This window comes from Drosophila novamexicana, unplaced genomic scaffold (genome assembly GCF_003285875.2).
Source record: "Drosophila novamexicana strain 15010-1031.04,08,12 unplaced genomic scaffold, DnovRS2.1 tig00000137-arrow-arrow-pilon, whole genome shotgun sequence".
NCBI classification, from domain to species: domain Eukaryota; kingdom Metazoa; phylum Arthropoda; class Insecta; order Diptera; family Drosophilidae; genus Drosophila; species Drosophila novamexicana.
The window spans coordinates 237944-261367 of NW_020824777.1; the positions used below are offsets into that span (position 1 = coordinate 237944).

A 23424-nucleotide genomic window follows, 5' to 3' on the forward strand; every position below is an offset into this window, starting at 1 on the left:
TTTTATCGATTGCTTGGCAAAAGAGAAGGCTATCGATATACGGAAACAAACTGCGCGGGAACTTCGGAGACCAATGGGCAATAGAGTTGAATACAATCGTTTTCCACTAATTTTGCACATTTGTGGGTGAACATTTTTAAAAACACTCAGCTTTCCAGATCTTTTGACTAGGAGACGATCACCAATGAATCAGAAAACAAAGCAAGTTATCGATACCGGAAACTGCGCGGGCACTAGGTAGACATACGTTCAATTCCCTAGCTCCTAAAGGTCCTGAAATCGACGTCATCAAACATACGGTCGGGCGGATGGACATGACTAGATCGACTAACCTACTGATGCTGATCAAGAATATACATACTTTATGGGGTCGGAGATACTTCCTTCTGCCTGTTACATTTGCACAAAAACATGATGCCCTTTTTGCACATTTTGGGTTCAGGTCGTACAAATTAAGGGAATATTTCAAAAATTTGTTAATTTTTATGACATATTAATATAAGATCTTTAATTAATTTATTAATATATTTCTCAAAATGATTTTATAGCCCGCAATTCTCAAGCCTTATTAAATACTTCTAGGGCTTAAAGCAATGCCTCGTCTTAAGTTTGGGTTAGTTTCGTGAGTCTGGCTTTTGACAGCTGTGAGCACAGGATTTGATTTAAGCCTTGCTATGTTAAATTGTTTTCAATTTTCTATAGAACTAAGCAGGTTTCTTTGTTTAACAACAATTTGAAGATCTGGAATGGAAAGTGATGCAACGCAAATTCCATTTGCTAACAAAATTTTGTGGCAACCACTTAAAAAACTCAACTCAGCCACAACAAATATAGGAGAGAAGAAAAACAGCCGAGCAGACAACTTCAGCTGTTTTGCTGTTGTTGTTGTTTCTTTTTTTTTTCTCCAAAGCACAATCAATTAAAACATCGACGTCTATCAGCATTATTATAAATCAAACGATAACATAAAATTGACACTAAAGGCGTTTCGCCCATTTTTCATGCGACGACGAGATTAAGCCTCCAAATTGTAGATTGTAGCTCCAAGAAAAGAAAAAACACCAAACACTATATAGCTGAAAAGTGTGCCCAAAAAAATTAAAAAAAAAAAAAAATAAACTAGAGCTGAGCTTTGTTTTTATATATGCAAATTGAACGTTGGCCAAACTGGACGTGAAAAACTGGTCGGCACGCCAAAGTGCTCAGTAATTGATCAATTTCCGCAGACCGGAATATACAACTATACAAAAAATATGAAGAAAAAAAAAACTCAACTCGAAAACGAAACGTATTCAAGACAAAAGACTCGCAGTTCATAATGCGTTGGCCACACTTGATATTTATAACCTGAGCCCATTGAAAATGGGTAAAAAGGGCATCATGTTTTTGTGCAAGTGTATGTAACAGGCAGAAGCAAGTCATGTCCGTCTGTCAGTCTTGTCGACCGCCCATTTGTATAGTATGAATGCGTCGATCTCAGAGGATATAAGAGCTAGGGACTTGATAGACTTAGGTCTTTCTATTGCCCGCACAGTCCGAGTTTGTTTCTGATAATCGACAGCTTGCCCCGTTTCCTGACTTCGGTGATCGACTTACAGTTAAAAGAACTGAAAAGCTGAGGTTTTTTTAAATTTCAACCCGCAAATGTGGAAAATGAGTGGAAAACGATTGCATTAAACTCTGTTGCCCGTAAACTTATATTTAAAGATCACTGTGAGTTTGGGTTCTCCAAATGCTCGCGCAGTTTGTTTTCGATAACCGATAACTTGCTGTGTTGCCAAGCAATCGATAAAAATCAATATCGAAATCGTGTTTTTTGAGAGACTTTAAGAGAGTCATCAAATTTAACATGTAGCTTCCAGAATAGTATATACGAATCAAGTAAGTTTTGTATCTAGAAGAAGTTTCAGGGTATCCCCTAGTCGCGCATCCCAACTTCAGCACTCTTGTTTAAACTGATTTATGCACAATGTGATATTATGAAGAGGCTGCAGCGGCTGGCACTCATAAGCGTTGGGCCTAATGAAATGGCGCTTCAGATGATACAAATTGGAGCTCACCCGCATTGGCGGACGCTACCATTTAGGGTCGAGCGTGTGACAGTTGTGGGTGCTGTGGAATTTTACTGTGTTGCTTGCAACATCTGCGTCACCTACGCGTCAACACATTCCACACGAGTGGAGCCTCTTCGAGAGCGGGTGTGTGTGCGTGTGAAGCTGTGTGCCACAATCAGACGCACTCAGCCAAAGTGCCAATCAAAGTGTAGCCGCAAGGACTGAAAGGATCACAATGCCCATCACAGTGAACTGGGGGCTTGAAATCGAAACCTTGTCTGCCTGGTGTCAATAACATTGTATCGGACCTGATTGCAGCCCGGCTAGAGATGAGAACGCGTGTCCGATTATTGCCACATGACACGACATGACGTGAACACGAATCGCACACTTTTCTAAGCACGCACGCTAAACGCGCTGTCTGCGCTATGATTAATACGACACGCACGAATATTTTTCTGCCTATGTGTCAATAAAAATTGTTGTAGAATTTACGTATTCTTTTTTTGTTTGCTTTTTGGCATTAATAAATAAATACATAAATTGACATTTAGGTAATATATTTGTTATTGAGAAACAGTGTGCCCAATCGTTGATTAAACAAAAATACATTATATTTGGAGATTCTCTTTTATTTGTATATTATCGTTATTTAAGTTAACGCACTTTCGTGTTCACTTTGTTATCGTGTTGGATCGTGTCAGGCTGTATTAGGTCGTGTTAGTTTGTGTTAGGTCGTGTCAGCTCTTCTATTGTTTTGTGCTCAACTCACGAAAACGCATAAGCGTCTGTTTTTCAGCACGAAAATATAGTGGTAGGTCTTCGTGTCGCGAAAAGTTTGGACACGACACGTTGCCAGCTCTTTTTACTTGCTTTTACCTTGCCGCTTGACATGATTGCCGTTGGGCCATTGCCATTGGTTGATTGCCTGCTCCAACTTCTACTTCATCATGCCAGCGACATTCAAGGCTCGCAAAAACACAAAAACTAAGAAGGAAATTCCAATTTAATTGCGTGAATTAAAGCTGTAAATCATTATGCTAAGTGCCCTTTAATGTCTCAAAATGCAGCTCATTTGCAAGTGCACACAGGCCGTGTCCCATGTTGCAGCAGCAGCAACTGCAGCAACAACTGCAAAAGCGTAACATGAGGCATGCCCCCGGGCCATGTAATCATTTTCGACTGGCGACCGTCTTGTTTGGCGCGCTCGCCTCCTTCTGGGCAGCCTCTTGGCTCTTGTGACCGAGCTGGTTGCCTACGCACTACTTTCAATTATCAATTATTAAGTTAATATCTTCTTCAGGCAACCCAACCCCTAGCCTCAGGTGACACTAGACCCTCTCTCATATCATGTGTCGCACACTGAAAGTGTTAATGTTTTAATTTTGCATGCGTTGTGCGTGCAAATCGCTCGTAGTTGTTGCCTTGAAGTTGGTTGTTATATTTCTGGTTTATGGTTTTACGCTACAAGACTTTATTTAAAAACAAGCTACATCTCGCTTGGGCTCAAATGAATCAAATTCAAATTTAAGCAAATAGAGCTAACAACGTTGTTTGAGGAACTTAAAAATATTTGAACATATATTACTAAATAGTTATGTAACTACTCTTTTCTATTAACAGAAGACAATTCTATAACTATATAGACAGTTGTCCTGAGTGCAATGTGATCAATGGTAGTCTAAGCTAAGCATTTCGCAAAATTCCACATTCAAATGTGGAAAATGAGTGGAAAACGTTTGAATTAAACTCCATTGCTCGTAAAGTAAAATTCAAAGAGCAATAGGAAAATTGATTGAGGATGTGATTTTACAGACTTTTCTGTAAAACTTTTTAGTTTGGCTTGGCAAAGGTTCAAGTGTCGTCGAGAAATTGTACATTAAGCTCTTGCAATAAAATACTTTATTTTTCATTCGTTCCACCTTCAAAAATCGTTGGAAAAATTGATTTAAAATTTATTTCACACTTTTTGTCACAATCCGCGCTAAGCCGGGTAACACGCGTTTGTCTTATACGCATACGAATACATTTGTATTCCAAATATATAAATATTTAACAAGCTTCCTCTATATTATATGACCCAGTCAATGGGGCAACTAAACAACGAGGATTCCGCTTCAAAATCCAGTCTAGTCCAGTATTTCCCCCTTTCCCCACAAATGTAAATAAATAATTCCATTCATAATTAAAGCAAGTTTTTATTAAATATTTATCTGTGCAGCGAAAAATAAATAGAAAAATTGTGTACACATAAAATATTTTGACAAGAGGTTAAATATTTGCAAGCAGCTATTTGACTTGTGTCTATCCTGTGCGTCCATTAATATGTTTTCCATGCACTTATCACAGTCAATAAGTGGCAAAAATGAGTGCAGGCCCAGTCATTTAATGAATGGCGCTAACTCGGCAGCCTGTCTGCGAGTATGAATATGCGAGTGTGAGTACGAGTACGAGTGCGAGTGCGAGTGCGAGTGCGAGTGCGAGTACTCGAACTCGTATTCATATAATTAAAATGCCACTTAGCTGACAGCAGCTGGTTGCCAGCGACTGCAGGAGAAAAAATGAAAAACAAAATATAAAACTGAAATCAATTTCGAGTAGCCTGCAACCAAATTGTCATGCCAAATAGCCCCCCCTCGAACAGGGGCGTGGCATGGGCTGTTGGCGAGGCCATCGCATTGGCCATCATATTATCAGGCGGAATATATCGCGCCATGCGTATAATTACAAAACGGACGCAAAGAGAGGGTTTGCCAGCGAAACAACACCTGATAAACACCTCAAAAAAAAAAACTCCGCCTATTAATTACAGTAATTTGTTGCTGCTGTTGCTGCTGCTGCCCCTGCTCAAATGAGCCACTAAATGTGGCGACAATCGCAACGGGATTAGTTGACCCAGTTGCCAGCTCGGCAGCTGCCACACGACACACATGCTCAGCACATGCCGCTTGCCGCATGCAACCTTAATAATTCAGGGACATCAACTTTAGTTTGGCCAACTCTAGAAATAAACAAACAAATTGTTAAACTCACATATGTCGAACTCATAAAATTTTGATAGAGTTTCGCCCAAAAATGCGGTGAAAGTTGCGCTCCACACGTAACTAGTTCCATATACACTTACCCAGTGAGTGCTTATTAGCTGTTATTATTGAGGGAGTTCATATTTGCCAATACCCTGTATCCATTCCATAAGGGCATACATGTGTGCAAATCTAATCAGAAGCAGAATGAAGCATCCCTGGCATATTCTTGATCGGCAGGTGATCTTTAAACTCAACTCAACTCTAAAAGCTGGAGATTTAAAATTACAATATCCTTTACAAGGCCATAAAAATAACATACATTCTAAGTTCTACAAGGGTGTTAAATCTTCGGCGTGCTGAAGATATCTTTACCTGCTCGTTAAGTATACATAGACTAAATATGAGCTTGGAATTAGAAGTAAATATATAAACTTAACTCTTATGTAGGCCATGCATGGTCTATCATACGCAGAACAAGTTTGTTATTCTTATCGATACATATTTCCACAATATCGATAAATATCGATTTTGAGTCGTACCTCGAACATTATAAGAGCTAACATATTTCACCTTTTTTAGGTACAGGGAATCTTTTTGTCGCGCATGCTTACTCGTTTTGATTATATTTTCAGTTGGTTTACTTTTCAATATTTAATAAGAAACGTCGTCAACAACCTTTTCAAATTAAAATAGATTTGATTGCTTTAAAACTATTTAAAACTTTTTTTTTTTAATTTTTTGTAAATGACTTTATTTTTAAACTTTTCTTTATATAATAACAAACTGATATTCTAATATTTATTTATTTTTTTAATCAAGTTTGTAATTTAAATTTATTAGACCAAAGTCATTCAGGCACATCTTTAATCACATGTGTTTAGCAATTTCGGCCCAAGGGCATTCGAATTTCGTTATGATTTTGTGGCGCCAGCTCTTGATGATGTTTTGACCCTCGAGGGGGCGTATGTTGTGCAGCTGCTGTTGCTGTTGCTGTTATTTGCCATTGTGTTTTCTGAAATGTGTTGAGACTCTGAAGTGCGTATAATTCATTTAGGCTGCCTTTTGCATGTCCGTCGCTTGCTTGACTGACTGACTGACTGACTGACTGATTGAGTGAGTGACTGATCAAGCAGGCTGCGATGGCTGAGACTGACACTGGCTGGCTGAGTGACGAGACGCTGGCCGGCTAAGGCCAACTGCAGCTGTCAATCAAGGCTCAAACGGGCCGCCGAGTGGCCAACAAGCCAAACAGTTAACAAGCCAAAAAGGCAGCCCGGCCAACCAATGCTGACCAGCAATTTTCCATTGGCACTTTGATAAATGGCGTTAAAATATTTCATATGCGCGGCGCAGTCAGTTTAATTTTCGGACGCATTGTTCAATGGACCAGGCCCAAATGCGCAGGCCGAAAGTGAAACTTGGCCATTTAAATGGTTTTTTGCCAAAAAGCAGACATTTAACTTATCGTTGTTGGCTCTAAACACGAATTACGCATACGCCATGTTAGCTGGCCGAAAAATAAAAGCACGCAGGAACTGCTCAGTTTGGTCTGTCGACAGTTCAATACTCTTGTTGATTATATTCGACTTTATTTTGTTAGATTTATTTGTTTCATTTCTGACTGGAAAACTTGCATTGCTTTTCTCTAAGCTTAATTAAAGTAAGATATTTAACCAATGGCACTTAGCTTTCTAATATATTTATTAAACTCAACTCAAATTTGTCTTGGAGATGTCTGTAAAAACTATATGGTTTTTCCATAGCACAGCTCGTTGTTTTTATGAATTGTCTTGCTTCAATTGCACAAAAGAACAACAAAATGTGTTTGTTAAAAAACTTTTGTCTTCGCGCTCAGCTACTCAATTGACGTCTGCTGTGCACATTTCGTGAGATATTTAAAATGACCTCGGCTAGGGTATGCGAAAAATCAAATTTATTGTAAAACATATTAAATACGCTGTATGGCTCATTAAACGCACAAATATTTCAAACCGGTAATGAAATGGACTGCACAGCGTCTTAAAGGCATGCCAAAGCATGCCTCTAGCCAGTGATCAATACGGAAGGGGCGAAAGGGGCGGTCCTGCGGGGAGTTGGTGCAGATTTTCTTGGGAGCAACTCGGCTAGCAACTATTTATGAGATAAAAGCACTTACGATTTCATTAGCCAACTGCAGCAAAACAAAATCACCGCCAAGTTGTGCGTGTGTGTGTGTGTGTGTGTGTGTGCACATGGTAAATTAATATTTGACTGCCAACATTTGACAGACGGTAGTAAAAACTGGTAACAGGACCAAGCAGCAGTAGACCAGGCGCCAGGCCAGCGTCTCAGCTCATCTGCGTTTCAATTTACTCAAGATTTGGCTGTGCAACATTTTATCTAATTTTCATATACTCTTGCAGAGGGTGTTATAGGTTTGTCATGAAATATGTAACGCATAGCAAGAGATATCGTTGAGCTTGTAATGCAGAATTAACAGCCGTGTTGTTATAGCCAAGTCCGTCTGTTCCTGTCTGTTTTTAAGCAAATTTCTCTGTTTGAAATGGCAAACTTTTACCTAATGTTAAGAAATTTTAATACTTTTTGTTCAGTATTAACATCCCAGTCGCTATAGCCATATCCTTCTGTACCTATCTGTTTCTATGCAAATTGGACTCTCAGCTAATGTTATTAAACTTAGCATATTGTATCATATACCCTATAAACGGAGGAAAATTGAAAAGCTTCTCGTTTTTCAAGATATCCTTACCAAACTTGACATTCTGGAATTAAAGCCTGCACTATTTAAACTATCAGATATATGAGCAAAATATCATATATGTATGTATGGATACTATACTAAGTATATATTATTTTAGTCTTATAATTATATGGTTATTGTATCATAGAGCTCTGTATGCAATAATCTGATGTTTTTCAGGATACTTTGGCCAAATTCAATTAATACGAGCTTTACTTCATTTACATATCTGCAAAATTCCAGTAACTAATTCCTAATATGTCACCCAAAGCAAGAATTGCTCGGAAATAATGCTGTTAAACAAAAGCTTTTCCAAGAGTATATAAACTTCAACTTACAGTATATAATCCCACTTTCTTGCATATTTGTTTTATAATAAGTTTTTTTAGTCTCACATTGATTTGTCAAATTGACAGCAATAAATCGATCAGAGCCAGTTGCAGCTGACAGTTAATCATAAGCCGCCGCGTTGACAGGTGCCCCCAACTGAGGAGCTGGCTAGCTGGCGAGCTGGCAAGCTGGCGAGCTGGATTTGTTGTTTTTTGCGTAATTTCATGCAAGCTGCCAATCCGTCAATTGTCTTGATAAATGCGCACATTGACCAAGTTGCATACAACATATATGTTAATATACGTGTGTGTGCCCCGAGGCGCACTTGGGCACGGCAACAGCTGGTTTTGCAGCTTGGTCGCGGGCCGTGCAAAATGTTGCACCAAATTAATTATAAGCCACCCACCCGACGGCGACGTGGGACGCCTCTAATGCCTAACCTTGTTCGCAGACACTTTGCTAAATTTGCTGTTGTTGTTGTCGTTGTTGTTGTTGTTGCCGCGGCTGGGCTTGGGGCCGCGCATTTTGCTCTGATATGGCATTGATATCGTCGGGCTGCAAGTCGTATACTCACTGATTATTTCAAATTTATTTAAATGCATTTTTTTCGCTCTCGCTGAAACTCCTATTTATGTAACAGACCGCTCGTAATTTAATTTTATTTTTTCCTTTTTTTTGGGGGGGTTTTGCAACTTAAAACCCTGGGAAAATGCGCCGGCCACGACTAATGACAGTTATTTATCAATGAACATTTTGTTGTGGACCATGTTCAGATTGTACAAACTTGGCCAGGGGTGGGTAGGGGAGCTGTAGTCTAAGGGGCGCGGGATTTATATCTTTGTGGGTGACCATTTATGTAACGATCTGGTTGAAAATCTTAGGTTAATTGCTCAACCCATAAACGGAATTTGCCAAATTTATTTGTCGATTTTACTTCAAGGATTATTTCCTAACTTACGCGTTATAAATTAGATTTTGAAATTAGGTAAGGGAAAGATAACGCGATTTAGGTAAATTATGGTATTTTATAAATAAAAGACACAATTATTTAAGCGACTGAACCACGAGGAGAATCGATCGATCTATTGATTGTGTGCATATCTTCGTCAACTGGAATTTAGGCAAAGGCAGCTATACCTAAATTTAGGTTAGTACCTTTTTTGTCTTATTTCCTTTGCATTCTATTATATTAATACTTTATTTTTCATAAACTGAGTTTAATCAAAAATTTTTGGAATTCCTACTTTGCAATTCTTTTCTGGCTACTCTCTCAGTTTATCCTTCTCTCCCTCCTTTTCTCTCTCCCTCTCTCTGCGTTTTGCAGACACCATTGATTTACTTCAAATGAAGTTCCCTGCACCCTTTAAGAATGGCTAAAGAGGGTATAATATATTTATTGCAGTCCTCTTTCTTGTTATACATTTAATTTGCTTCATAAACTTTGCAAAAAGTGATTGTTAAATATTAAACTAAGACTATTTTGAGCGTTGCCAATCTCTGTGATTAAAAAAACTAGTCTAAGAATATAATTACACAATCTTTCGTTAATTATCTCTGAATTTTATCGCAGATTCAAATTCAATTTATTTCCAAACAATATCTAAATTATTGTTGTTGCAACTATTTAATTATCTTCGATTTTAAATATATTGTTTGACTATTGCATATTCAACTACAATCGTTGAATTTCATGTAACTGCCGGCTATAAATATGAAAAACGAAAATTATGAACCATTATAAAAGTACATAAAGTTGTATCCAAATATTATAACAGTGCATTTGCCATTTATGGCCATCAATTTGTTTGGCTGTTCAAAATTTTTCAAAAAATGATTAAAAAATCATAAATATGAGTACATGCAGATTGCACTGTTTATACCCTAGTATTATGTAGATGGGAAAAAAGGGGTATGTAGCTGTGCAGAGAAAGGAAATGTGTGAACTAGAACTAAGAAATTTATTATTTCTTTTTATTTATTATATATACTTCAATCTCTTCTGTTATGTAGCCAAATGTGTTGAATATTTTTAAGAGCCAATTCTTCTACTTCCATCGTCTCTTCTTCTGCTTGATTCCAGAGCTTAAATCAACAAAAATTGTATGTGGCTATCTTTATAAAAACTCAGAGACCTTAATAACTACGAACACAGAATTTGCTTATGTTGTTTCTCAGTTTTTAGATTAAATATATATTTAAGAGTCTAATTGATTTTTACTGCCCTTTGTTTTAAAAATAGCTTTATTATGTTTATTAATTGATTTTTCCTGATGTTCGATTAGGAAATATTTGCTACTCTTAGTTTTTAATGCCTTTTGTTCAAAAACATGCTACTTGGTATCTATATAATTTCAGATACTATAAAAGCTTTGCATTTAAAATGTAGTATGTGGACGTCCAGATATCAAATATAAATCAGGTTTAATTATTGATTTTTCGTGATTTTTGTTTTATAGTCCCAGAGACTATAAGAGTTACAAAGAAATAACTTGTTATAAGAATTATTAGTTCTCAGGTAAAATAACAGTTTAATTCCCTTTTACTGATCTTTGTTTCTCATACATGTTTGGTAGCTTCATTGTTCCAGATACTTTAAGAGGGTTAAGCTTTTTAATTATTATTTGTTTCGTATAAGGATTCTTAGTTCTCAGATAAAAACGTTTAGTTCCATTGTGCTGCTCTTTGATTTAAAAATATATTCTCTAAGAGTTTATCATTAATGTGGATTCTCAGATTTAAGCGTAAGTCAGGTTATTAATTGATTTTTCCTGCTCTCTTTGATCCCAGAGACTATAAGAGCTCCCTACGAACACAATATTTATTATATTATAGTATAATTTTTTTATATTTTTGGTTTTTTATACTTTATACTTTAATAATTTTATATAAATATGAAGTTCATTAAAAGAAATCGCAAACATTTTAGCTGCTGGTTTATGCAAAGACATTTCTCTTTCCAGCTAAAAAAGTGAATTTAGGCTTATGCAGGGTATGTTCTAGTTGAGCACACGTTTGACTGGAGCATTCTTCACTGTTTACAGCTGCGTATTTGTTTTTCTTTTCATTTTTTTTTAGTTTTTTTTCGTCGGGCTGGCAGTTAAGCTATTTGACAAGTTGACTAAGACAAAACTCACGCCGCCGCACTTATTCAAAACCTTATGCGCAATTTAATAAAATCATTATGCAGCTGTCAGAGCCAATGACATTTGAGGCAACTGCAACTTTGGCTGCGACTGTGACTACCACAAAAAACTTGCACAAGCTCGAAAAAAAAATGAAAAAATACAAAAAAATAGTTTATTGATTTCTGGCGGCAGCTTGCGCAACGCTCGAAACCAACGCCAATTCCAAATACGAGTATGCGTCGACGAATCTATAACTGAATCTAAATATGAATAGGAATCCATGAATACGAATATTCATATGAATATGAATATGAATATTAATGGTAAACTAAATTTGTATCTGCCGTGTAACTGGGCAAACATCTTCACCTGCTGCGCAGGCCAAAACCAAAACCACAGCCAAAATCCAAACCCAAACCGAAGTCAATATTTTTGCTAATATTTAAAGCCGCAACGTCAGTTGGCGCCAGTTTGCATTTGTTTATGGTCGCCACATTTTTATGATAAATCGCCGAATGCCATTGCTAATTACTGACTAGCTGCCAGCAGCAGCCACTGGCTAAATCTGGCCGGAATCAGCTAAAATCAGCAACTGCCTTTTTGGCCAAATGAGTAGGCACATTTGGCCGCATTCACATATTTGCCCGCTCAACTTGCGGGCACCTGTTGCGTCTGCTTAATTAAATTTAAATTACTTTACATTGGGCGCGTGTCATGTATTAAAATGCTAATAAATATGCATTTGTTGACGTTTCTTTTAATACCCTGTAATTGACTGAATGCTTGACGTGTGACATGCATCAATGAAATACTTTTTTTTTTAATATCCATTAAACATGGAAAATGTTGTCAGGGGGTTAAACAAGACTTAACAAAAGTTTGGTTTATGTGAGTGCATTTATAATATTATTATAAATATGTTTATAGATACAATATGGCATATATATATATTATATAATACTATTTGGTATCTTTTAGATCTTGTCGATCTCTTAACTCGCATATATAAACGAAAAAAACATATTATCAATATATCCTGAAATGTTGCATACATATTTTTTTTATTTTATGAATCTTTATTTAGCTGGCTCGAGGTCCGGGTTTTAGTTTATTAAAAACAAAAAGGAAAAACAATTTTGTTTCAATCTTTATTTTGCATTGGTAGTTTCTAGTGCATCAAGTTCAAATACTTTCCTCGTAATGAAGAATGATAAAAATGTCTTTAAAATATCCCAAAGATTTTAGTTAAGTCAAATATAATTTCATATACTGAAATGCATAGAAGTTTGATATAGTAGAGAGCGATATTTTTTATTAAGAAAGAAAAGTAAAAAGCCTTGGTGGGAAGCCATGAAGGGAAGCCATAAAGGAAAAACTTGAAGGGTATCCTTGAAGGTTTTTCAGAGTCCTGAGCGGTTGGTCAATAGACGCCGGCGTGTTGATCAATATGTGCCAATAACTTGACCAATAAAAATGGGACAGTTGGCCAATAAATGCTTGAATGCCGCGAAATTGGCTAATAAGTCCAGGAAAGTCGGTCTATACATAAAGCACTGCTGGAATGGCCACAAAGATGTCTTTTCAAGTTCTTTATCATATAAAATGTAACTAAATGAACAGCTCTTCTAACGGACTTTTATCTATGATTCTTATACTCCATCGCAAGCTGCGTTTGTTGAAACGGATTCAGAGTATCTCTAAGACGGGAGCTTCGGAATAGAACCTCTCAATTGTTTTTAATATCCTTTATCAAATAAGCGCTCCGTGATCTCTTAAGCTCGTGAGCTATGAACATTTAAGCTGACATATAGCGTCTTATGTACTCTATCTATATAGAGATTGCTTAAAATGTTGTGTATGTTGCACATTAAACATTTTAATCGTCGAAATCTAAGAGATTTTTACATATGCAACATACATGCGCATGTATGTGATATATATTTTTATTTATTTGCACTTGGCAAACCGTGTCTGGCTTTTTTTGGTATTGTATATCATGTGTTCGATGTGTTTGTGTTAGCCACATTTGTATGCCAATTTTAGCCCCATTTGCCGGTCATGGGCTTCGTTTTAACGTTCCATGGGTTGCACCCCCTCTCCCCGTACAAAGCCGACCCCCGATTTACCCGTTGGCGGGGCCAACGATGTGGGCATAAATCTTGCACGCATATTTAAGTTGATGATGTTAAATGGCTGTACTAAAAATACGAAATATGCATGCCGTATGCAGGCAACAGTTTCATCCTGTCGCTGTCCAGTGGAATGTGCCACAACACCAACAGTAACAACAGCAACACTAGCAACACGAGCAACAACGGCAACAACAGCAACAACAGCAACATGGCGACATTCATAAACTAAAACTGAGCAAACGTACCGAACCTGCAGGCATTATGGTACGGCAGGGGTGAGGCGGAGCGCGGCAACGGGACTCTCGTGGGTTTGGGTTGGACAACAGGCCCGACCAATGCAACGGGGCCAACAAAACGTTCTGCCCAAAAAAAAAAAGAAGAAAACAAAGCGACAAATCACAACAGCCAATTATAACGAATTTGTTATGCGCTTTCCCTAAGAAAAATTGAGAAAATTGAAGATCTTTAAACTTTAAAAGAAGATCGATATGAATCGCTTGAGTTATCAGCTTAGTCTAATAGGAAGTCACATAATTTACAACGGTTTTGGCTTCGAGTTAGAATTCTCTCTCATAGATATCAAAACTATGTTAAGCATACACATAGAGACTATCGATATATTTATCGATTGGTTTTGTCACAATGCCTAAGCTTATCGATTTTTAATTTCTTGCTTGTACCTCGATTATGTACTCCCTATTCCCAACGAAAATTATTGAAGCAGCCAAAAAATGTACAATGCTCTCGGTTTCGATCTCTTTATCATTAATCTTAATCCAATCTTAGCAATGCACTCAATACTATCGAAATGCTTATCGCTTGATTTATCATTGATATCAATATTAGCCTAAGCATGTATATCAATATTAACGATATATTTATCGATATATCGATTTTAAATTTCTTGCTTGTGAATTCGATTGTCACGTCAAATTCCAAATTACGTGCTCATTAGACCTAACGATAGCTATCGATAGAATATATAGTACATCATGTCAAAATATCAATTTGATGGCTTCTTCTATCGATAAATATCACAAGGAAAATTTAGAGCTTACCCGTTACATGCTGCCTTCAATAGTTATCATACCCTGCGCAGAGTTGTAACAGCGATTGGTTTTTCTCAGTCAGTAAAGAGTTTTTTCTCTCATTTTTTTTATTTTTGTTTCCTTTTTTTTATTATTATTATTTCTTGGCATGTTTTCTTTTTGCTTAACGGCGGCAGATTTGAAAAGAATTTTTGCTCGCAAATGAAATTGTTTCCTGTTAAAAGCTGAAAACAAAAAAAGAAAAGAGAAACAACTACTAAAAAATATGCGAGACTCCATGGCCAGACACGAGACACGTTACCTGGGACGGCACCTGCCGTCGCAACGATTGATGAAATTAAAAGGTATAAATAAAAATCTTTTTAATGGTCTGCGGGGATTTGGAACTTAATTTTTTAATTAAACAAGCAGCACACGGGGACAACGTTGATAACTGAATGTTGAAAAAAAAGAGCAGAAGAGTCAGAGAGGCGAAGAGGGGGGGGGGGGGGGGGGGGGGGGACAGAAGGCTGCCTGAGATACGAGCCCAGCAGCCCAGAGGCAAATACTGACTGCTGGGACATTTATGCAAAGCAGCCACCGAGTTGCCTTTGCGACCACTTCGTGGTGGACTGCAGCCACTTGTGTGGTCCCCAGCCAACGTCTGCACTTCACTCGCTTCATCCATGCTCGGCTGGCAAGTGGCAGCAGCCAGCAGACAGAAACTGAGCCAGTGTCTGTGCCTGTGTGTCTGTGCTCTTGTGGCTGGGCTGAGACAAGCGCATATTTGGCATAACACTTTTACTAGCTATACCACAGTCCTGGTAGTTACACCCCGCCCACAATTACATGTTAATCCCCGACTCCTGCAACAATGTCAAATGTCAGCACATGTCATTTGTCATGGAGCCAGCGCTGGTGGTGGTCATCCAGACAACAGCTTCAACTCCAGCTACAACTTCTTCGCATTGTCGCCTGGTCCACAATTTGTCACTGGCCTTGGGCGACCACCTGGCAATCTCTATAAAGCCATAGAATCGTCTGTTAAACATGCTCAGGCGGCTATTTAGAGGCTCCCTTCGGTATGTGTGGGACTGTGGCATGTAATACTCTATGTTGCCAACGGAAATGATAATGATAATTGGCATTTCGATATTGTTTTTAGTTATAGGCAGAGCAAAAGGTGGAAGCTGCCTAGAAGAATTAGCTATTAAGGAAAATAATTTATTATGGCAATCTATTCTAAAAACAAATGCCCTTCACATTATCATTACAAGTGTCTCAGCCTATAGAGACCAAATTGAACTGTTTGCGAGGATTGAGAAGAATTAACCTGTTGCAAGAGTCTATATTTAGACTTCAATTTTATTAAAGGCTTTAATCTATATGTGACTATAGGCTTATTGAGAATACTCCTCTTCAGGCTCTAACGAGTTACTCTTTACCTATATATATGGGTCAACTGAATGGTTGATAAACATGGCGTTGCACCACCGGGGCTTAGAGGAAGACTCTTATCTAATCTGCATAAGACTTTATTTTAAGAACATTTCTGTTCCGTGCATGGTGAACCGAATTATAGACTTCCGCATACAACAATTTTATTCCAGAGACTTGTCTATCGATAGAATTCATAGTTAGAATCGAGAGCCATAGTATCCAAATATTAACAACTTTTCCGTACCGAAAAGCTCTGTGGAGCATTTCTGTCCCATGCCGAAAAACTCTGTGGATCATTTTTATCCCATACCGTTTCACTCCATATTTAAGTGTTTGTCTAGAAATTGTACAATTTTTGGCGCTCCAATCGACACTATCGATATTCATTTTCATTAATTTCAAATTGAAACAAATAAAACTAATTGAATACATTTGTTTCTTTTAATTTATATATAGTTTTTATTTATACGATTTTTCTGCACACGTTTGAAAACTAAGAGAGGTGCTATAAATTAATAAAATAACTGAAAAAAAAAAAAATAAAAACAAATCCAATAAAAGAAAAAATGTGATTGATATCGATTTTTGACGCTTTTATTTATTTATTATTCGCGTTACTCGTTTAAATACAAAGAAATGCAATTAAATAGGCGTTTTTTTGTTTCGTTTATGAGAATAGGATTATAGAGATAGAGTAAGTAGGTAGTTTTAGGGAGAGAGTAGAGATGTGTGTGTGTGTGAGAGTGTAGTTGTGTGTATGTGTGTGTGTGTGTGTGTGTGTGCGTGTGTGTGTGTGTCTGTGTGTGTGTGTGTGTGAGTTTTTTATACATAAATAATTACAAGTATGCTGCGGCTTAGAAGTAAACAAATTACAATTTACAATGCAAAATGCAAAATGGCGGCAAACGGGGCAACTAAATTACACGCATTAAAATTATATGCTAAAATTAATTCATTAGTTAGTAATAGTGTGAAATAATAAAAAAAAAAAATAATAGTATTGGCGCAAATGAATTTACAAATGACAAATGAGCAGCGCTTGCCTGGCCGTAAGCTTCTACTGGGCTGGCCGAGGGTTTTTCCTTTCTTTTTTTTTCTTTCAAATAAATATAGCCGTATGAGTAGTACGAATGATATATATAATAAAGATTTGATTTTTCGTTTTTTTTTCGTGTTTTGTTTTTCGTTTTTCTTTTTTCAGTATTTTTCTTTTAATATTCGTTTTTGTTTAACATAAAATGTTATATTACAGCAACGCGCATATAAGTACAGTAGTTCAATTTGAATTTTTTTTTGTGTATTTAATTGAGTTTTTATCTGCTTTGATTTTTAATTTTTTATTTGCATTTTTTTCCTTACTGTGTGTGTGGCTTGTAGTTCAATTTGTTTATGGCTGCTGTCAGTGTCTATTTAAGTAATCATAAATGTTTCAATTGTTAAAGGTTTTACTTTGTTTTGTGTTAACCTTCATCTTAAGTACACACTAATTAAATTTTTCACCTAAGCATTTTGTTGCATTATCTTTTGCCTTTGTTATTAATTTGCTTTAATTTACATTCATACATATTGCTACATATAAACTTGACGCGTTTGTTTTTTTTTCAGTAATTTTTTTCAATTGGCTTTTTGTTAATTGAATTTGTATTTTTGTTGTTTGTTTTTCAAATTTTTTTTTATGTATTTGGTTTGCTAATTTGTTTGAACTATTTACGTTTTGTATTTCATTATGTTAATAATATATTAATATAAATATACGAGAAACAATTATTGTTTATATTATATATATATATATATATATATATATATGTAGAAAAGCAGCAGTTGGTTTCGATTTCTTGTTTGATTTTACATTTATTTAGTTACATATTTAATTAATAAATATAACGTTTATTCAGTGTGAATTTTGGTGTTTGTCGCCGTATATATACCATACGATTTATATGTTTATTGTTTTGTAGCATTTGTTTTTTTCTTTTTAGTATTTAAAATTTTTAATTTTTTTTGTTTTGCATTTCTTTATAAACTAGTTCTTGACTTTTACTATGTTGCCTTTAGCTCAAAGTTTTCAAAATTAATTTATTCTTTATTCTTTTTCAATTTCTTGCTATGTTTCAAAATATTTGTTTAGTATTTTTATTATGCCTTGCTCTAAATCAGCTGAACGTTGTGCAACACTGTTAATTGTTTTCAGCAGTGCTGAGCAATGCAACAATTGTATGCGTTTAGCTATTTGTTTTTAAAATTCGGTTTATTTCTATTTATTTTTCATTTTTGAATTGCTCCAATTTTATTTACTTGTGCCTATTAAAATTTAAACTTTAGTTTCTTAATTTGTTTTTTATTTTTTTTCTATCATTTTGTTTTTGTTTTTGGAAGTGTCTTGCTGTGCGAATTTGTTGTCAATTTGTTTTTACTTTGCTTGCGTATGAATTTAAAAAACATTTTCATTAAATTTGTTTACTAATTTGCAATTTTGTTTGCGTTTCATTATAAAATTTTGAAAATATATATGCGTATATATATACTTAATTGTTTTTTGTTTTAGTGTTTTTTTTTATAGATTTTTAATATAAATTTTGTAATCTCATTGCTAATAAATTTATTTGATTTAGTAAACCAAAATTGCTATTTTGCCTTACATTCAGTGCGTCTAAGCATTTATTTATTAAGTTTTTAGTTTTCCTTTTCGCTGACACCATTTTAATATTTTTGCAACTTGCTTTTAACAATTTTAGTTTTTATTTGTTTTTGCTTTTGTTAGTTAAATAGCACATACTCGTAAATAAAAATCTTATTGTCTTTCATTTATAACTATGTAGCAGTTCTGCAAGTTCTTCCATGGAACTGTTTTGCTTGACTTTTGTTTTAAGAGCTGTGTGTGTTCGAGTTATGACAGGCCAGTCGAGTGCAGCTTTAAGATATATTTATATATAGAAAGAGATAGTTTAGTAATAAGCAGAGCCCTAATTACCAGTACAATTGCTTTATTCACTTAAGAAACAAAACAAAACACGTTGAAGCAATTACGTGAAGTAAATGTCATTTCAATATTATATAATAACTAATTGTTTATTTTCATATGATTGCCATAAAAAATGATATTTAGTATTTCGGGCATTGGCAAACACAATTAGTTATAATTATATATTTAAATCAGCATTACTTTAGTAATTGTTATCGTAACTACCGGTAATTGGGCAAACTTTAGCAAAGGCCTCGGCATTAAATTTAGATTGAAATTGTGGCCTGAGTATATTCTTTTTTGCTTGTGTGCTTTTAGGCGTGCGCGTGTGTGTTTGTGTGTGTGTGTGTGTGTGTCTGTCGGTGTGGCCAAGTGTTGCAAGGTTCTGACTGAGTTGAGGCAACAATGAGAGCGCCCTAGGTTTCGGCCTAAGCAACTCGACATATATAAGTAACTATATATATATATATGTACTATATATGCAGTGTATGTATATGTATCAGTTCAATATATAGTATATCTATCAATGTATATATATATATATATATATATATATATATATATATATATATATATATATATATATATATATATTTATATATATTTGTTTAATGCATAAATTTTGCTTGAATTTATCTTCACTTGTTTACAATCATTTGCTTTTGCACGTATAAATTCTCTGCCATTTAAATTAAAACTCATCGAAAAACTGTACTGAGTATAGGTATATATATAAATATGTTTGTATATATAACTCGACTAAATTGTCAAAGCCAACTTGTTGCGCCCGCAAACCATGCTGCCATTTATCGATTGTCAAAACCCTCGACCCTGACCCTAAACCTGAACCTGATCCTGACCCTGACCCTGCTGACAAGCTGCTGCTTCGTTTACTACGCGAAATTGCGCAGTCGCCGCTGACCGCGCTGCTGCAGTCGACGGCGCTCATTGTTGATCTTGATCTTGGCTATGCGTATGGATTCAGGCAATACAGACGTGGGCGATGTGGCCAGAAAGCCACTGACAAAGGTCAGACGACTGTTGCTGCTGCTCGGATTGTTGCTGCTGCTGTTGTTAGTGCTGTTGCTGCTGTTGTCGTTGTCATTTAAGATATCCTCGAAGACATCGGGATATACGCTAATATTGTCCAGATTATCAATATCTATGTCGCCCGCCTCATTGCGCACATAGGTCAGCTGATGGTAGGGCGTGGCTAGTAGCTTTTGTGTAGATTTGCGCAGCGATTTCTTTGTGGTTGTTGCTGCTGCTGCCGTAGCAGCTGTTGTTGTTGTTGCTGTTGTCGCTGTTGGTGCCGTCTCGGTTAGCATGTTGTTCAGATTGCTGTTGATGTTCTTGTAAACACTGAACAGCTTGTCTGCAATATGTTGCTGCGGTGTGGTAACAACAGCAACTGCTGCTGCTGCTGCCGCCGCTGCTGTTACCGTGCTCGTTGTTGCTGCACTACTGGCTGATGTTGCTGGCAGCGTTAGCAATCGCGTGCTGGTTGTGGGATCAACTGTTGCCGGACGCAACAGTTTGTGTAGCTGTTGTTGCTGCTGCTTGGTGTTGTTGCCCCGCAGCAACTGTTGCTGCTGCTCGTTAGGGCTGCCGTTGCTGCTGCGATGCCTGCTGAGCTTATGCGTGCTCTGCGCCAAATCAGTCGCTGTTGCCGCTGCTGTTGCTCCAGTTGCGGCTGCTGCTGCTGTTGCTGTTGCAGTCGTGTTGACTGCAGCTGCCTCTGCCCCATGCTGTTGCGTTGTGTGCCATTTGTTGTACATTAGCGTGGCCAGTGTTGCTCCCAGCGGCGTCTGTTCCAGCACCAATTGTGTGCCGGTTGCTGCCGCTGCTGCTGTTGCTGTGGTTGTAGTTGTTGTTGTTGCTGCTGTTGTCGAGGTAGTTTTAGCCACTTGGCTGCTAGTTGCTGTTGCAGCTGCTGCTGTTGCTGTTACTTTGGTTTCATAGTTAGCCGTGGTCTGCAGCTCATTTTCCTCATCTTCAACCAGCTCCGCCTCGTACTGTAACAATTCGGTGTCATTGCCGCTGTTTGTTGTTGCTGTTGCTGCTGCTGCTTCTGATGTTGTTGTTGCTGCTGATGCTTCGGTTTCCAGCTCGGTGATAAATGTGGACCAGGCATCATAGTTGCTGCTGCTGCTGCTGTACGGTTTAATACTGTCTTCTGCTGTTGTTGTGAGCAACATATTGCTGGCGCTTGTGCTGCTGCTGCTCGCATCTGGCGTAAAGCTATCAATTGTAGCTGTGGGCGTGGCAAGCCAAGTGGACCAGGGCTCGCTGCTGCTGCTACTGCTGCTGCTGCTGTAGGCATCGTCGTAGCCTGTGGAAAAGCTGCTGCTGCTGCCGGCGAACGTGTCGTCCGTGCTGCCATCGAGTGTTGCTGCTGTGGAGAGCAGTTGCAATTGTTGCAGCTCTTGTTGTTGCTGTTGCTGCTGCTGTTGTTGCTGCTGCTTTTGCTTGCGCGCCTTTCTTCGTCTGCCCTTGCGCTTGCTGGCAAGTGTTGTTGTCGACGTTTTGGTTGTTGCTGCTGTTGTTGCTGTTGCTGCTGTTGTTGTTGCACTTTTGGCAGTTGTTTGTTTCGTTGGACTAGCTGTGACTCGTTGTTGCTGTTGCTGCTGTTTGCGTCGCTGCTGTCGCCGCGCCAGCATTGAGGGATCATTGTGATGATGTCGCACCTGATGTTGCTGCCGCTTCTGTTGCTGTTGTTGTTTTCGTACTAATGCTAATTGTTGTTGTTTTTGTTTGTTAGTGCTACTTAGACTACTACTACTATTATGGCCATGATGCGCATGTTGCTGTTGCAACTTTTGATTTTGGTTATTCGATTTGTGGCGATTGTTTTTGTTGCGCGAGACTTTGCGATAGTTGCTGCTGTGATTGCTGCTGCCGCTGTGGTTGCTGCTGCTGCTGCTGCTGTTGCTGCTGTTGGCCACCATTGCGGCCGTCTCGCGCCATTTTGGTAACGTGTGCTGATGGAAAAACTGCTCGGCATCGATCTTATTGAACATGTAGCAGGCATCGTTGACGCTCTTCTTGGGCCCCACAGGCTTACCTCGGTGCGTGAACCCGACACGTCGCTTCAGATCGACTACGGAACGGAACACGAAATAACCGTGCACGATAGTCTCGTTGAAGTAGCAGGTAGCGCGCAGTTCCTTCTGCAGAGAGAAAAAAGAGAGATGGAGAAAAAGAGAGAGAAGGTATTAGATAGGTTAACATCATCATTTAGCTTCCCTACACTTGACACTGCAATTTATGAGCGGCATTTCCTGGCTGCTATTTTAACTTGTCGACAATATTTTGACAAGCAGCTTGCAAGTGAGAGGTTAAGCAGCGGCAACATTGACAGCAGCAACAAAAGCAACAAAAACAACAACTATGAAGCTGGAGTGTGTGTTTATTTATAAAACACTTGAAATACCAAAATGACAGCCCAAATGAAACGCGGCTTGATTGTTGCTGCTGTCGCGGCTGCTGCTTTTGCTGCTGTTGTCGCTGGCAACACCTATGTATCAGCCTGCCCAATCTATGCTGTTTGGTTTGCTTTTCGTTTTAAAGTGTTGCAGATGAGGCAGATAAGCAATTATTCCATATTTAGTCGAGCCACTTTACATTTTGGCGAGCATCTAACCATAGTATTTATAGCATTTAATTGCTATTTTGGAGCAGCTTCTCAGCAGCCACTCAAAAACACACAACTGGCCGCTGCGAAGCGGCTGCTTCGATAGCCAACACATCATTTTGTTTTTGTTTGTCAATTGGCGTTACTTTGTTCTCTCTTGTTGTTCAGTTTTATCTTGATTCTGCCTCAAGTGTGACCTAACTCATTTTTATTAATTATTCAAAAGTTGTTGCATATTTCTATTTCTCGAGCACTTGACTAATTGAGTGAGAAGAACATAAAGGCTGTCATATCACGTATGTCACTTTCCAATTTATTTTTAGCTATCTGCTTAGTTGTTCAGTTACTTAAACTATGTTTTCCTATATTCATGTTAATCAGTTTATAACTATTTAAACAATTTTTAAACCGCTTCTTTCCTCATTAATTTCATATTATATTATAATATTACCCTTATAGAGGGTAAGGAGGAGCCATCTCCGACCTCACATATTTTATATATCCTATCAGCATCAACAGCCGAGTTTATATAGCCATGTCCGTCTATCAGTCTGTCTGATTCTATGCGAACTAGTCTCCTAGTTATAAAGGTATCTTCTTCAAAACTTTGCAAGGGTCCGTCATTCTGTTGCGGGCAGGCATATAGTTGCCCTAGGAACGATCACTCAAATAACTATATCATATAGCTGCAATAGGAAGGATCATTGGACAAGTTCTTACTGATATGGAAACCTTTTTTAAGTATATGCAAATAACATGATCAAACTCGGGACTTATTAGTTCTATTATAATCTTCATATGCAAAATCTTATCAATATCGGACATCTATATCATTTAAATGCTATAAGAAAATATTCTGTTTCTGAAAATATTTCAACAAACGCAGCATTTTTGAGCTGCACTATTCTCATATATCTGTAAAAGTGAAATATCTACAAGGGTATTGAATGCTG

At 37.4% G+C, this 23424-nt stretch overlaps 1 protein-coding gene across 1 annotated transcript in view; it reads right to left on the reverse strand.

Annotated features, from left to right (window-relative positions):
- Positions 1–19488: 19488 nt before the first annotated feature.
- LOC115758271 (cell wall protein DAN4) overlaps positions 19489–23424 on the reverse strand; it is an 87473-nt gene continuing 83537 nt past the window's right edge. Inside the window, exon 5 of the mRNA XM_030698834.1 lies at positions 19489–22007. Coding sequence (XP_030554694.1) covers positions 19731–22007 — 2277 coding nt within the window. The 3' untranslated portion in view covers positions 19489–19730. The remainder of the gene's footprint in view (positions 22008–23424) is intronic.